General features: G+C 40.2%; 1 protein-coding gene across 1 annotated transcript in view; it reads left to right on the top strand.

Annotated features, from left to right (window-relative positions):
• Positions 1–14922, top strand: part of ADAM12 (ADAM metallopeptidase domain 12) — a 189906-nt gene extending 174984 nt beyond the window's left edge. Inside the window, exons 19-23 of the mRNA XM_054206751.1 lie at positions 3047–3182; positions 3824–3932; positions 4488–4670; positions 10960–11087; positions 13265–14922. Coding sequence (XP_054062726.1) covers positions 3047–3182; positions 3824–3932; positions 4488–4670; positions 10960–11087; positions 13265–13325 — 617 coding nt within the window. The 3' untranslated portion in view covers positions 13326–14922. The remainder of the gene's footprint in view (positions 1–3046; positions 3183–3823; positions 3933–4487; positions 4671–10959; positions 11088–13264) is intronic.
• Positions 14923–16633: the final 1711 nt, after the last annotated feature.

Below are 16633 nucleotides of genomic sequence, written 5' to 3'. Positions count from 1 at the left end.
TCCCGTGATAGAGAGTCGTGTATGCAACGAGCAAGATCGGGAAATAAGTCATTAAATCAAATGGCTTAATCCAAACACATTGGCACCAACTTGAAAATGTAGTGGAGCAAAACCAAGGCTAGCGGCGTGCATCAATTTTCTTGCGTAACTCAAGGCACAGTGGTCCAGGTGGTTTTTTTTCTTTGCCTTTCCTGGCCTTTCCTTGCCTTTCTGTTTTTTTTCATGTTGAGTATCTCACTGCAATAAGTAGGAAATGGTATTGATTTAAGGCGAGGATGAGGAGCTAACTCCCACGCTTGAGCTAATCCTGTTGCCATGGTAGATGAACGCTGCAGTACTCTTGGATTCACCTTGAGATATGCCAAGCTCCGGTGTTCTCCACCGAGTGCATCCGGACAGGACTACCTTATCGTACACATAACCAGCTTCTGTAGCTGGGTGCCTAATGAAGAGTGGATATTGCAATGATTACAAATGCAAAATAACTGCAGAATCAAAAATCAGAAATATATTTGATATTGTGCTTCTGAGGAGGATCTTTTGTATTGTGGAAAACAGCAGATTCTGACTATCTCAGATTAAAACTACATTTTATAGACAGCTGTCACACATTTACTAGAATTCGTCCTCGCATATGATAGTAGTAGGAGATGCGCATTTTCCATAACTTGTATTTCAATTTCCCCTTGTTCCATCTGCAGAACATTGGCTATAGTATCTTACTTCACCTTGGGCCAACCTCAGAAAGAATTATTTCTACACATTGTGAACTTTTATAAGATTTGATAATCATCACATGCCAATTTTCCCCCAGAGTACTGTAACTTCAGTGACTGCCACAGAGATTTTTCTGATTTATGTCTGAGTAAGTGACAGGACAAGCAGTCTACTCGCATATACATATATAGACTAACACTTGCCGGAAGAATGATCTGCATGTTTTCATATGAATAATGCTATTCAAAACCAAAATGGATTGTATTCTCTACATGCCAGATCCTGCAGTGAATTGTAATAGTGGATTTATGACATCACAGTCATTTCCATGACAAAGCTTCACAGTACGATTTCACTGTTGAAAGATCTTTTTTTTTTTTAAATACCTACCAGCGGGTAAGATAGCAAAGAAACCGCACTCAGGCACTGAACAAATGTGATTACTTGTGTGTTAAATGTTTCCTTTTAAGACTTGCTCTAAAGCATTACAGTCGATTTTCAGCTCACCTGAAAGCTAAGTATCCAGGGGAACTACAAAATATATTATAATAATATGCTGCACAGACAACACTAACTGGAGAAGGCAAATATAGAACATCCTTGATAATTCTTGCGTTTTGTGTTTTGGAAGCTAACTCTTCAATTTAACAGAAAATTGTTTTAACACCAGTTTAATATAGTGTGGTAGTTTCACCATTTTTCTCAAAAGACAGTGCTACATGCAGGAATACTGGGAATAAACGAATACGGAAATTGCTAGAGGACCTAATTTTCTATCGCTGACACTTGGATTGGAGTACGAGCACTTGATGGGGTGGCTTGGATTATGATCTGAGTTTGCACATCTCTAAATCAAATTACAGAAGCATTAGCTCAGTAAAATACTTTCAGCTTAGTCAAACAAGGCACACGGTCTCATCAGTATTTAGTAACTGATTTTACCCACCTGACTTAGGATAAACATGTGTGTTTGACGCTCTGTATTTTTCTTACAAAGAAGCCTTAAATATTTAATTGTTAGGTAGAAGTGTTAATTAATTTAAATTGCATAATCTTAGCTTATCGATTTTATTAATCTTTTAGAGATGGTGAGGGATTTATGACTCCGCAGCGCTCTAAGGTAAAAAGCGTAGCGTTCATGCCCCATCCAGCCCCACGTGGAGCTTGTTCGGTCAGTGCTGCTGACTGTATTCCCCGGCACCCGAGTGGGTTCAGGCCAGTAGACGAGAGCCAGCTGGCTGAAAATCAATCAGGATAAAACTGAGACAGTGATGATAGGTTACCAGAGCAAAGATTAAAGCTGTTTCTCCTACTGCAGGCGTGTGCGTTTTTTAGGTCAGCAGTCCTGAAGAATCACAACATCCTCTCCTCCAGGCAATGACCATATCACATATCTGTAAGGATCAGAGCTGCTGCTTGCCTCTTCCTAAAAATAAGGCTTTCTTTCAGCTGCAAGTCATCTAGTCGGGGTTCACCTCACCGTTGTGCCTCGCTTAGGTCCCAGCAAGGTACTTAAAGCAGCTTAAAGCACTCTGAAAACTGGAACAAGTACAGAAGGCTGCAGCCCCGCGCTAAGCAGAACATCCCTCTGAGAGCACACAAGGCTGCTGCTGAAGGCTTTCCTTCGACTCCTCGCTTGCCTCCAGATTCAACTTGACAGCCATCTGGGCTGGGCCGCAGTAGCCCAGATTTCAGGCTGTTTTCCCAGTGTTAAAGCGCAACGAAACCCTTAAAATCTGGTTAGAAAGGAGCTAGGGTTACTGCTTGTGTTTGAGGGACGGAATAATTAATAGTTTGCGCTTTACCCCAGCCATGATTTGGGCATTTCTGTCCCTTTTCTTTCCCTCTCAGCCTCTGTCTCCCTCCCACCCTGGCAGCAGGCAGCCCACGAAGAAGGTGCCAGTTGGCATTGCTATGGCCATCACCCTGTGGGTGGCTGGATGAGGCCAACAGCCCACGCACCTTATGGCCCCATTTGCAGGTGACAACCTAAGCAGGACCTCAATATAGGTGCAGAGAGAGGTGTTCATGTTTGGACCTAGATATCTGACTACAATAGAATAGACTAGTTCAGTTGGAAGGGACCTACAACATTATATTTTAACCAATTTTTCCCCAGATGTTAAAGAAGCAACTTTAAAACCAGGCAAAATTCAAGCATCAGGCTAGAAGAAATAAGAGCTTATTAGTCTTTAATTCATAGTTTATTACCTTCACCTGCATTGCAGTTAGAAACCCGGGCCAGGCAACAATGTCCTGCTCCATCCACAGCCCACCTTTCAACAGCGATGGCTCCTGGCAGAAGTTAACTCAATGTGTTTTGTTGCAGATAATAAGAGTTTAACCATAGGAGTGTTGATAACCGTTCTGTGCCTTGTCTTCGCTGGATCAATCATGTATCTGAAAAGGAAGACTTTCATGAGATGGCTGTTTACAAGTAAAAAGACAACAATAGAGAAACTAAGGTATGATCTTCTTCCCTAGTTATACTCCACTAGATATCAGTAGAGAGTAGCTGCAAACGTGGCAGCTCTCATCTTGACGTTCATCACAGGACGATGTGAATATTTCAGAAAGAGCCAGCCTTAACTAAAATATGCTACAAGTATTAACAGCGGTGTTTTTCCTGGTTTAGTTCAACTTTGCTGATTGTCAGTAAATAATACAGGGTTTGGTTTGACCCTGTACCTCTTCTCTTTTGTGATAAAAAATTCAGAAGTGAAGGAAGTATTGCCTTTATTTTCATTTGCTTGAAATAGTTTCATTACACTGCGTGGCCTTTTATCTAAACTCAGTCGAGTGAGCTGAAACTTTCATATTTGAGGTCATTACTGTTTAAATGCGAGATTCATTAGAATAGTCTCTTGGGTGTTACAAAGCTGCATTTCCACAGATTGCAGAACCTAATTTAACAGACTACTGGTTTCCAAAAAATCAATATTTATTTTTATTCTTGCAGGAGCGCTAGACAATTTTTACTTTCCTTGTTTACTATAAAAAGTCGCAAAGTCCTTGCAAAATCTCATTCTGAAAAGAGGCTACTGTTTAAAAATAAAATGTTATAAAGCAGAATGTTGTGGTGAATAAGTATATGTTTGTATTGCAGGTCTGTGGGTCCAGCGAGACCTTCCAGTTCATCTGAGCCTAGTCATGTTCATACCACATCTCTCAGTAAAAATCTCATCATGAAGCCACAAAATACAAACATACAAAAAGTGAGTACCTAAATAGTTTAAAAAAAAAAAAAAAAGGAAAAAAAAAAACCCATGTTGTATATTTTGGATCTCATTTAAGTCATTAATTAAAACACAATTATTACATGATCTTAATTTCATGTAGAACTAATAATATGTAAAATGGGAGAAGATGTAGGCTTCAAAATACATTTACATCTTCCAAGTTTTAGATAGGTGGAGGTGTCAAGTGGAGAAAAGAAATACTTTATTCTGCAGGACAGAGCCAGCCAGCTTACACCAGAACACTACGTCTGAGCGGTGAAGGATTTGTGCTTGAATGTGCCACCTGCTCTGGGTGACCCTGCTCTGGCAGGGGGTTGGACTAGATGATCTCCAGAGGTCCCTTCCAACCCTATGATTCTATGATTGAGTAGGACTCTGGAAGCTGTTAATTGCGTCTCTGGTTGCAGAGGTGTTGAAGGTAGACGAAAGCAGAGTAGAAGAGAAAAGCAAGTGAATAACAGAGGTCTTAAAGTAGCAATGCTTATCTCAACTCGTGAAGTTTATAACTTTTGTTTGGGGTTGTTCTTACAGAGAGATGGTCCAAGACGACCGCTGCCGTATCAGATCATTGACATCAGTAACCCTGTGAAGACACACGATTTGCCACAATTAAAAACACCGCAGCGAGTCCTCCCACCCCTTCCCCAGCTGCCAAGTCACCAAGCTGTGCCTGAAAGACCCTTGCCAGCTAACCCTTCGCTGAGGTTCACCCAGGTAACCATTGGTTTTCTTTATGCTTCTCTTCTGTTTAATATTTAGTGAGTATCTGCATGTGATGAAGAGGAACAAAGTGTTTTCTCATCTTTCATATTGGCCTTTTTTCACAGTATTTCTTTGTACAAGTTTAGAAACGCAGTGTAGATATATTGGTTTATGCCAGCTGAGGTTGTGATCCTAAAATTTAGGATCCTGAACTCTCTCTTCACCGCTCAGAAGGCACAAGAGTATAAACAAGCTCCATATTAACAGGCAAACACAGGCTCATCTTGCCATCTGCCCAACCGGAGGGGAAACTGTATGGTTTGTTAGCAAGGTGCCAAATACAGTGATATAGTTTAGGAAGTCAACTTGCAGATGTCTTGTGAAAGAGCAAAAGGTATATTAGCTTGGATGTGCTTCTCTTCTGCCAAGGGGTCTATGAATTGAGTATTTTTTTTCCAGAACACAGACCTGAAAAGCAGACTTGTAATTACCCACACTATTTCATGTAGACATATCTTTCATTGCAACATTTAAATAGAGCTGGCAACCCTTTTTTTTTTGTAATAAGATGCATCTCAAGGCCATATTCGGAGTAGATGAAGTTGTCTGTGCAGCTGTCTATATTAAATTGTCCCTTTTCTTGTCACTGGCTTCTCTCTTTTGGTTGTATTTGTAGCGTGACTGTGTCCAAGCAAGGAAATCAGGCACCCATCTATTTCTGTTACGTTGACATTGTGCTATTCTGGATATAGTACAAGATTAAAATGAAGTGAATGTCATTATCACCAAGCTATCTTAAATGAGTATCACATTGATTTGGAGGCACATACTGCAAATCCGTACGCAGATAGCTGTGTCCCGAGTGACTGTGCCCATCTGCACCTATGGGGATGTCCAAGGACAGAGCATCCTATTCCCACAGCAACCCTGTGAGCTACTCCCCATTCCCAATGATTTGTAGGAGGATATGGCTATGAGAAACAGTCGCTGAAGTGTGGTGCTTTGAAAAGTGGTTGTAAAAACAACACAGAAACAAAAAGGGAGGAGACACTGCCAAGCGGCCATGGCGGTGTGCTTATGTATTATGACAGCAGAAAAAGGGTGTCTAGTTTTAATTTTGTCTGAACACTGAATCACTCGGGTTAGACCAGCTTTTATAAGTGTTTAAGCTTTCTCCTCTTCCCTCTTCCATCTTGCTAGGTATTTATTTTACTTTTCAGGGGAATGGGAAATACCGATTCTTTCCAAAATCAATTATGTAGGAAATCTGAAGTAGCATTGGTTTGTGTTGCTTTTGTCTCTAGCACCAGTGGTTTCGTTGTTTATTTTCTTGCATTCCTTAAAACATTCTGCATTTTTCACAGTGGTCAAAGTTAAGAGTTTAAGTACAAGTGCTTTTCTGTTTCTTAATCAGAAGATTACTTAAAAAAAAAAAGAAAAGAAGGAATTTCTTCTTATCTAGCAACTTATTAGCTTACGCTGTCTCCCCCTAGCAGAAGAGAGATGGAAAAAAGGCTTTCCAAGAGCAAGTAACCATTTCTCATGCTGATGGTGCATCTGTATCTGCCCCAGCCTGTCACGGCACATCAAAGCAGCCCAATGTGCCACTACAATTCATGTTCCTAAGTGTCCTCCCCTTCAAATCCCACATAAAGGGCAAGGCAGAATACCAGATCTCTACTCCTATCATTACCAAAGACTGACAGATCTGAAACTGCCAAAAAGCTTTTCAGTTTGGCAGATGGATCCTCCATCAAGCAAAATATCCCTGTTTTCAATTTTCAGTTGCTGCATGAAACAGAAGTAGGACAAACGGGATCAACTCCAGGCAACCTAGTGAATAAGCAAGAGTGACTTCTTTCAAAATGTCCATAACCTCAATTCAAGACCGTCAGAAATAGCTCCTTTTTATATCCTAGGGACACACAAAATGCTGTATGGAAAGAAAATCTTTTCTTCTGAAGTTAACAATTTTACTCCCTCAAAGCTTGGAAGAAGTAAATTAACTTGAGAATAGTTTGGGTCTAGTTTATATAGATACTACTTGATGTATGGCTTCAGCACTCTCTTGGAAGTGCATCCATCAGGTCATCAAGAGGAAGCACTTTAAAAATCATTGCTACATTCATAATATCATCCAGATGCTCGGTACTGCAGTATAGTGCCGAAGAAGAGTATCCGAAACCGTTTATTCTTTCTATGGCTCCACAGCTGCCTCCTCCTGCCTCTCCCTTCCGAGAGGTACATATATATATAAGCACCAGCTACTTCCGTGACACTTCTAGGCTTTGACCAGTGAATAACTAAGGCACAGCATACTGAGTAGACTCTAAGACTCTCTTTTTGCCTCTAGTGGCTATTGAGACAGCAATGAATGGATTATTATTTTGCTATAAAATTTCCTTGCAGATGCAAGTAAAATAGTTTAAAAAAAAAACAAAACCAAACACACACACAAAAAAACTTTGCAAATGAACTGTGGCCAAGTTTAATATTTAACAATCTTTTGACTGATAAAGAGCTTTTTCTTCTTTCAGATGCTCTCGCAAGGCAAACATACATACTTTATTTAGGGGCCAGATTCCCAGCCAATATAAATCAGCACAGCACCGCTGAAGTCAAGGAAACGTTGCAGGTTTATAGTGACTGGGGGTTAAGTCCATGCATTCCAATTTGATCGCTTCCACTTGGTTTTGTTACTGTTAGCATTCGGTTGCTGCCTCGGGTACTGTCATCATCTTATTAGCAAAATACATCACATATTTTATAGCTCATCTTTATTACAGGAAATACAGCTTTGTATTTTTACTTTTCCCCTAGTAAAACTAAGCTGGGCTCACCTTCTGCACATTCTGCCGTAGTTAATCGTGTTAATATCTCTCCTATGGCACCTCAGGCCGGCTTTAGGCACAGAGGGCTAACACAAATTAAGTCCCCACCAAGACAGATTGGGGAAGGCCCTTCTCACCCACTGCATTTCAGGCAAGAACCTTCTTCTAGTTGCTTATTTAAAAAAAAAAAAAAAAAATCTATCGGTGAAACAAACTAAAGCTCCATGCACCCGATGTCTTTGTATCTGCTCGATATGAGAATTATGTTTTTCTTTCTAGCTGTAAAAGGAGATCGTGACAATATTTAAAACAGTAATTCCCCAAATACAGACAGAGACTACATGCATTAAATGCTAACTTGTTGATGTAAAACTGGACAAAGAAACCCATCAAGAAACTCTTTGTATTGAAGAGCTGAAGCTCTGCAGGGGACAAAAATGGGCTGGGAGAAGGGAGAGAGAGGTGAATCAGGGAAGCCCAGCCATGGTGGTACTAGGAGCTGTGCTAGGGACTTTCCGGGACAGCAAAGGCTACAGCAGGTTTCTACACATGTTAACATACAAAGCGGTATCCGTTTGGGTTCTCCTGAGGCACATAAAGAATATAAAAGACCATCCTGAAGTCAGTTTGGGGGAGGGGATTGATTTCTTCAAATATTTTTTCCTCTGCTTCTAAGGTGTATGTTTTCCTGGGGGCATTTTCCTGTGCTGACAACTCTTTAATATGAATTTCCCCTCCATTTTTCATCTCTGCCATTACACACTCTCCATCTTCATTTTTATCTGCATTCCCTCCCTTTTTTTTTTTCCTCCTCTTCCTTTTACCCTTTCTTACCAGCTCGCCACATTAGACTTTCTGTCAAGCTTCTTTGCTGCTTCCTCCTCAAGTATATTTACTCAAAGATGACATTTTTAAAAGCCTTGGGGGAAAAAAAAAGAGAAAAAAGAAATCAGGAAATCAGGTGTTGGACTTTTCTACCCATCAGAGTTATATTTACAGTATGATTGCTGTTTCAACGTACTTCCTCACATGGATGCTCCTTCTGGAATAAGAGGACCTAAAGAATTCCTTTGGTTTAGGCATCAAAGATTATCTTAATGTTTAGCCGTGAGAAGATGCGCGCTCCATAGCTGAAGAGCTGTTCTAGATCAGCGCATACAGATTAGCCATTTCAGCCAGCTTCCCCTGCAAAAAGGGGGAAAAAGACAACGGGCAGGGTCCCATCAATACTTCGCTGCTCTGAGCTTCTCAGAAAGTCAATCTTTCTCCACTACCACATGTTGCAGGTGGTGACTGGACATGGGACACAGCTAATAAACACAAACAAACAAGGAAAGATCTCCTCTCTTTTTGTTCATTCATCCTTACCAGATCTTAAGCTCTTCAGATCTTTGTTTCTCCAGACTGCTGAGCCTGGATCGGTTCCTCTTCCCAATTATGGTACCCAAGCATTCTGCCAATTGACGAGTAAATACAAATCATGCAATAACAATTAGGGACTGATCAAGCACACAGCTGAATACTCATGTGATCAGACTAATTCATGTGATTAATCATGTAAAAGTACTTGAGGGAAAAGGCCACTTCTGTGAAGGCAATCAAGGGAATAAAGGCTGTTTGGTGCTCAAAGACGCATTCGTTGTTTGCTGTCTTTATAATGCTGATGGGTTTGTGTTTGTTACAACTTTTCTTTTTTTTTTTTTTTAAATACTGTCACACTCGAGGTGATGATCCATATACTCTCCCATGTAATAAATAATAATTTTTTAAAAGCCATAAAGTTTAAGAAAAATAATTAAATATTATTATTTATGTTTTCTGCAGAGATAATTGTTATTTAAAAATATCAGTTTCTGCTGTTATCTAGCTTGTTCCAAATTGGTATTTTTCACTTCAAAACACATACAGCAAGATTTCATTGTGTAAGAAATTTAGCGCACAAGGTAACCTTCGGTTAAGTAACCCTGATGGTAAGATTTCTTCTCTTAATCGTTTCAGGGTTCTAGTTCTGTGTCATGGGAAATGATCATGGTTTGAAGAACTTCCTTGCAGGTGTTTAATTAAACTCCGTGACTTTCAACAGGATAGCCCTACGAGATAAAGCTACATAGAGTATTTACAAGCATGCTGTTTATTTAATCATTTGCCAGCTCTGATCATCTCAAGAATACATGCAATTATTTTTTTTTTCCCTAAAGACAGAACTCACAGACAAGCTTCTTATAGCAAAATGTGTTGATCTTGTTTTATAGTGGAAGAAGTTCTTCTGGATGATAGTTGAGACTCATTTTTATATGGAATGCGAGATTGGCAACAACAATAAGTTAAAATAAGAAAAAACTTCTCATGTTGCTATTTCTTATTCACTCAAGAACTAGTACATGTTATGTCAGTAGTGGAAAAGAAAAGGGACATTGTACACAGCTTTAAAATGTAGTTTGTGGCAAATTTGAGACGACTACATACAAGGTTTCCTTAAGCTCCGTATTTTCTTCTTTATCAAAATGCCTTCTGGTAGTTAACCTGCATTTTCTTCTTGAAAGAGCAAACATTTGCCATGAAAAGTGAGAAAACAAAGGGATGCTCAAAGCAAATAATGAAAATTTGTCCTTTATTCAGGAGCAATTCGTGCCTCTGATTGCTTGGTTTGATTGCGTCTTTCAGGAGGTTTTTAGCTAGGTTAGGCTTGTAAGCTCTTGTTTCTTTTCCGTCAACTTTACTAATGATAGTTATTGCATACTAATGGTAAAGAATAAAATTACTTAGAAAAAACATGACTGTGCAGTTCAAATCGTAGAAGGATCTGAAGTGAGTTTTCGGATAACATTGGAGAGTTTTTGTATGCCCTGAGCAAGTCACTTAATCTATCCCAGTTCTTCATAATGAAGACCACAAATAGACACGTTACCATGTTTGCAATGTTTCAGGGACCACACAGAAGAGACATTAGCTCATGCCTGACAGCAGATGACTTCTGTTCTTTATTAATGAATCATTTAATTCCACAGAATGAAAGCACAGCAGCATCTCTAAAAAAATTCCACAGATGCTACCAATTCAAACGAGACTTGAGCAGTTTGTTTCTGTGGTCATCTGAATTTGCATTTTAAAGTGGTTTCTAGTATTTCCATATTTTTATATAACTCCTTTTACAGTTTTATATATTCAATCTACGTTTTTTTCATTTACCACCAATTAATCATCAACTCCAGTATAGATGCATCCAATATTGCTAGAGTAAAGAATGAAAAGAAACATAATCATCAAAATACAGTATTAAAACTTTGTTTTAAAATGTAAAACCCGGTTAATTAAAAATAAGTTATGGCTTACTCATTTAAATATGAGTAAGTCACAACTACACTTGAACTCATCTTCAATTTAACTCAATTGTTGCTATGTTAAATACGTTATGCTAGTGCCAAAGACTAATATGTTTTATTTCCTAATACGTTTATGTTTTATAATAGGAAACCCACAAACCAAACCCTCCTCGGAAGCCTCTACCAGCAGACCCTCTGACCAAAGTGCGCTATAACAGCGCGTGCACAGCAGTGCCCGGACACACGAAAGCTCTGCCTCACGTTACTCCCGCAAGGTTAGTTCTTCTAATCAAAACGCCTTGACTGTTAGCACTTCGTTCAATGACGGGTCTAAAATGCCTTGAGTAACTATGCTCTGCTGTAACTACTCACAGAATCACAGAATGGTTCGGGTTGGAAGGGACCTTAAAGACCATCTAGTTCCAACCCCCCTGCCCTGGGCAGGGACACCTCCCACCAGCCCAGGTTGCTCCAAGCCCCATCCAACCTGGCCTTGAACCCCTCCAGGGCTGGGCCATTGACAACTTCCCTGGGCAACCTGTTCCAGTGCCTCACCACCCTCACAGTAAAGAATTTCTTCCTGATATCCAACCTAAATCTCCCCTCTTTCAGTTTGAAGCCATTACCCCGTGTCCTATCATAACACTCCCTGATCCAGAGTCCCTCCCCATCCTTCCTGTAGGCCCCCTTTAGGGACTGGAAGGGGCTCTAAGGTCTCCCTGGAGCCTTCTCTTCTCCAGGCTGAACCCCCCCAACTCTCTCAGCCTGTCCTCACAGCAGACGGGCTCCAGCCCTCCCAGCATCTTTGTGGCCCTCCGCCAGACCCGTTCCAACAGGTCCCTGTCCTTCTTGTGCTGAACTACTGCCAAGAGCTACACAACAACCATTTTCTATTGGTTTATATAAAATCATGCAATATCAGACTGATTCTCACTGGGCACAATTGCACTGACTTCCACACAAGTATGAGAATTTATACTACATATGAGGGTTTGGCATGAGCATCTGACAGTATATTTACAAAAGCTGCCCAATAAATACAATACCTTTCAAAAGAATGGAGTTAATAAGCACCAATTTCAAGAGAAACAAAGCTTGGAGAAAAAAAAAATCCTACTCAGACCACCTACAGAATTAGGCTGAGAACTGAATACTGTTAAGATCAGCCACCAATAAAAGCATTTTTCCATTCACACATTTCACAATGGAACATCAGTTTCTATCATCTGAACATGATACCCAAAACATTCAGAAAGCACACAAATTGTACACTTCCAAAAGAGGATGTTGAAAAAACAATCTGGAAGTGAAATAATCATGCCCAATGTTAATGGGCACAGTCAATGATATTTTCTTACCCAATGTTCTTCAGTTTCCTACAAGTAAAAAGTGAGCTCCAAGGAAGGTAAAAGTAGTATTTTAAGTTACAGGAATTCCACTAGTGAGGCACTTAACATTGCTCAGAAAAATTAAAACCAATCTTCAGTCTGGAAAAAAGACAGCTGAGGGGGGATCCTATCAACGCTTATAAATACTTCAAGGGTGGGTGTCAGGAGGATGGGGCCAGGCTCTTTTCAGTGGTGCCCAGCGACAGGACAAGAGGTAACGGGCACAAACTTGAGCATAGGAAGTTCCACCTAAACATGAGGAGGAACTTCTTTCCTTTGAGGGTGGCAGAGCCCTGGCACAGGCTGCCCAGAGAGGTGGCGGAGTCTCCGTCTCTGGAGACATTCCAAACCCGCCTGGACGCGTTCCTGTGCCACCTGCCCTGGGTGACCCTGCTCTGGCAGGGGGTTGGACTAGATGATCCCCAGAGGTCCCTGCCAACCCTCTGATTCTATGAAAAAAAAAAAAAATTAGTTTCCTAATACTTCTAGCAAAAAGACTGCAAGAGTGAACTTTAGTTAAGCTCATGGCTGTCCATTCTAGTAAAATACTCTGAAAGTTCTAATATTTCAAGCTGACTACTACAACTTTTTGAAACCAACTGCTACTCTGCAACATTAAGTAATATTTTTGAACGGGTGCAAAATTGATGAGCACCCAAAGAAATGAAGAGTTTAAAGAGCAACACCTGAAACATTGAGCTAGCCTATCCCACTGGCCAGGCTGCAATTAAAACATGAACTGAAAGAAAGGAGTCACCTGGTACCGTTTATGCTTCTTGATGAGACCTGTTTATATAGTAACATAGAATGCTAGAATGGTTTGGGTTGGAAGGGACCTTAAAGATGATCTCGTTCCAACGCCCTGCCCTGGGCAGGGACACCTCCCACCAGACCAGGCTGCTCAGATGTCCTCCCAGGATGAGTGTCCCATGCTACGTGTCTGAAGTTAACTTTGACAACTCTAAGAGGTCTTACCATTCATCTTCATGCCTCAAGCACGACACTGGAAGCGAGACCTAACAAAAGTTTAAATAACAATTTGCTGTTTTCTTTCTTTCCAACAGACCTGCTCCTAAGCATCCACCACAGGTATCCAGGTTCAGCAACACTGCTGATGTGAAATGACTAGAAAATCTGACACCTTTATTTTAAAAAAGTGAAGACAGAAGTTTGCACTACCTTTAAACTCCAGCTGGAGTTCATTTTTATGACAATACTTAGAATTTTTAATGTTTAAAACAGCATTATTTTTAAGAATTCTGAGCTACTGCCTTTGGTGCTGTGCTGTGCTATGGTGCTCTGTATACTTGCTCAGGTACTTGTAAATTATTAATTTATGTTGAATATTTATTACAGTGCAGTGCACTGTAGTAGATATTTTTACCATAGCTGAGTTTTCCTAAAGAGGAAGCCTTTTTTTGTAATATTTCATTGAACTTGAATAATTCTGCTCTATTGGTCCTACGTAGAGATTTTAGTTTTGATCTGTTCTTTAAGGAGTGCTGATACTCATGGATAAATCAAATGTAGAAGCAACTCAATCTCAATGGTTCATAACAAACTTTTGAATAAATATGTCAGGGTAAAAAAAAAAAATCTCTTCTGGAACATGGTGAAATGCCCGATATCTGCACACAGATGTGTAACATATGTATTTAACCGAAGTATCACTCAGTGTTAGCAGTTTTACTGTAATTTCAGCTTTCACGTTACTGTTTGAAATCGTCGAGAAATCTGTGCTGAAAGAGGACGTATTCCTTTTGGACAAGTTCTCTTACTGAAGAAGTACTGTATATCATGAAACTGTATTTTTTTTTTAAACTGCATTTTCCTCACACACGGTATGGTTAGTACGTATTAATGCAGATATCAGGCCTTCCAGTGTCGTTACCTTTGCGATGCTTTGGTAATTAAATTCAGCCTGGACTGTGTAAGGCAGTACCATCCCACGGTGTCGCATAGCTGGCCTGCTTGGACCGACAATACATTACACGCAGCGGGTGGGGGGAAGCCAAGAAGCATTACGAAGAACCACATTTTAAGAATCAACTATTATACTTACTTCTTTTGCCTCATCGCTCTGCTTACCAACTCTATTTTGCATATTTACTACTGTTTTGTATTTAACTTCTAAAATATTGTGCTGGGTTTCCTAATTTTCAAATCAAAATGTATATTTTAATACATAGACTTTGGTTATCCTAAGACATGGCAAAAAAAAAATTCATCTCTTTAGTATGTGGTAACGTTACATCTGATCTCTTCTGTACCTTCGCAGTAGTACTGCTGAATACGGTTTTCAACTATGCTGTAATAAAAACAGTTTTCAAATATCAGTTGGAGAAATAGAAGGAACTATAACCTTATATAGGTTAGTTTCCTCATTGCTTGTAGTTTTTGTTTCTTTAAGCAAAAATAAAAGCATTGATAGAAACTTGGATCTCATTTCAGTAAGTGCATTTTATGTATTTTACGTATTTTGCATTTAAAATACTAATTTCTTCCTGTCACCACTAGCTTTATATCTAAAATGAGGAGGTAAGGGGGACATCTCAGTTCGAAGCAGAGATATGATCTCAGTTCGTGGTTTGAACACTCCCATTTTTAGAATGCCAAGTCATCAGACTGTATCAAAATGCTTCTGATAACCGCTGGAAATCGTAAGTTGAAATTGTAAGTAGCCAAAGAAGAAGGTGAAATTAAATTACTAAAAAGTTTGTCGTATCTGTTTGCATCAGCAGCTCTAACATCTGAATTTAATGGTACCAGCTTAGGTAAGATTTAGCACATATATAAGCTTAAAGCTTTAAAGTAAATTTTAGGCTTAAAATAAACATGACCCACCTATGCAGTCTTACAAGTATAGAAATAGAAAGATCCATTCAGGGCACCCAAACCTACCCCTGTAATCGCCAGCAGCCGTCTCGCCAACACGGAGCCCAGAAGAGGCCTCGGGGCTGTGCAGCCCAGCACACCAAAGCTAGAACCCTTCTCAGGTGACGCCAAGAACCTGTCGGACATACAGATGAGTGCCTCCACCCCACAGAGAAACATCCCAGCCACACACTTTTTCATGTATGGAGGAAAATGGCAGAACGATGGTAACAAGGACACTGCTAGGTGTCCCCAGTCCCAGCACAGGGGAGTTTTTAGATTGAAATGCCTGGATGGACTTACTCACTGGCTTGTATCCCTCAAAGAGCCCCGCACCTGGCTGTCAGTGTATTCCTGGGCTGAGGACAAGCATCCTGCACAAGCATCAACGCGCGCTGCCTGGTGTCACGTCTGCTGTTGCTAGAATAAGAAAGCCCAGGGACTCATCGGGGATGAGGTGCCAGAGGACACCCTTGGCTTCTGCAGCGGGGCAGCAGGAGCCTGGAGGCAAAAGGGCATCACTAATGTAATACCTTTTACTGTCTTTAACAATTCATCGAGAGAGAGAGAACGAATGAAAAAATATGTTTAAACAAGCTGTGAAGTAAGCACGTTACTAAGCAGAAAAGTATATGTCAAATTTGTTAACTATTAACACTTTTCTAAAGCAAGCAGCTGAAGCACATGTATCCAGTGACAGGGAACGGAGTCTTGCGGTGAAGAGTGTGTGATTACATGTACGTGTTATCTAACAGAGTTACTACCTTATGTTAGAGATAGTAATCATAGAGACATCTGAGATATCTAAAGCTAGAGATTTCTAGCCATTTGGGAAAAAAAAAAATGTTACTGCCCCGTGTGAAACAAGGGTGAGCAAACCTGAACATCCTGTAAAAATGATTACCAGGACTTGAACCCAGCACAAGGTAGTTACGGCGTGCTACAAGCTGATGGTTTTTTTGTAGTAAAACTGACGGGTAGGTGCAATGTGTACAACACTCATATAATCTGGAATCCTTCCAATTAGCGGATATGCAAATATATTTATACATATTCAGATGCAAAATACTACAGGCAGAAAAGGATCTGTAGCTTTTAGAGGAGGGAAAAAAAAAAACCAAACCCAAATCCTAGCTATAAAATACTTCTTTTGTTTTGGTGCAGTTTTTTTCCCCAGGACGTGAGCAGTAGCTGGCTGTGTGCTGTTTTCATACCAAATTAGTGTCTTTATGATTAGACATGCAGATGTCACGTAAAATTCCATTGTGAAAAACAGATGAATGGTTTTACATTCTTAAGGACAGTGTAAGCGAACAAATTACCATGGGATACACCAGGATGCGAAATTTAACATTTACTGTACTCTGCGGTAGCTGCTCAGTGCAGGGACCTGTAGTATCTGGCGACAAAGACGTGCTGTCAGCACGGGCTTTAAGTCCTGTCACAGTATATTCATCTATCTCTGTGCTCAGCAAAGTTTAACTTTTAACTCACCTTTAAAAATTAAGATACATCATCCTTTCAATCCTCTGGTTTTTTACAGCGTTCAGTTTCTCTTG

This window comes from Rissa tridactyla, chromosome 6 (genome assembly GCF_028500815.1).
Source record: "Rissa tridactyla isolate bRisTri1 chromosome 6, bRisTri1.patW.cur.20221130, whole genome shotgun sequence".
NCBI lineage: Eukaryota > Metazoa > Chordata > Aves > Charadriiformes > Laridae > Rissa > Rissa tridactyla.
The sequence above is the reverse complement of the archived record's forward strand: the minus strand, read 5'-3'. Positions and strand labels throughout refer to the sequence as shown.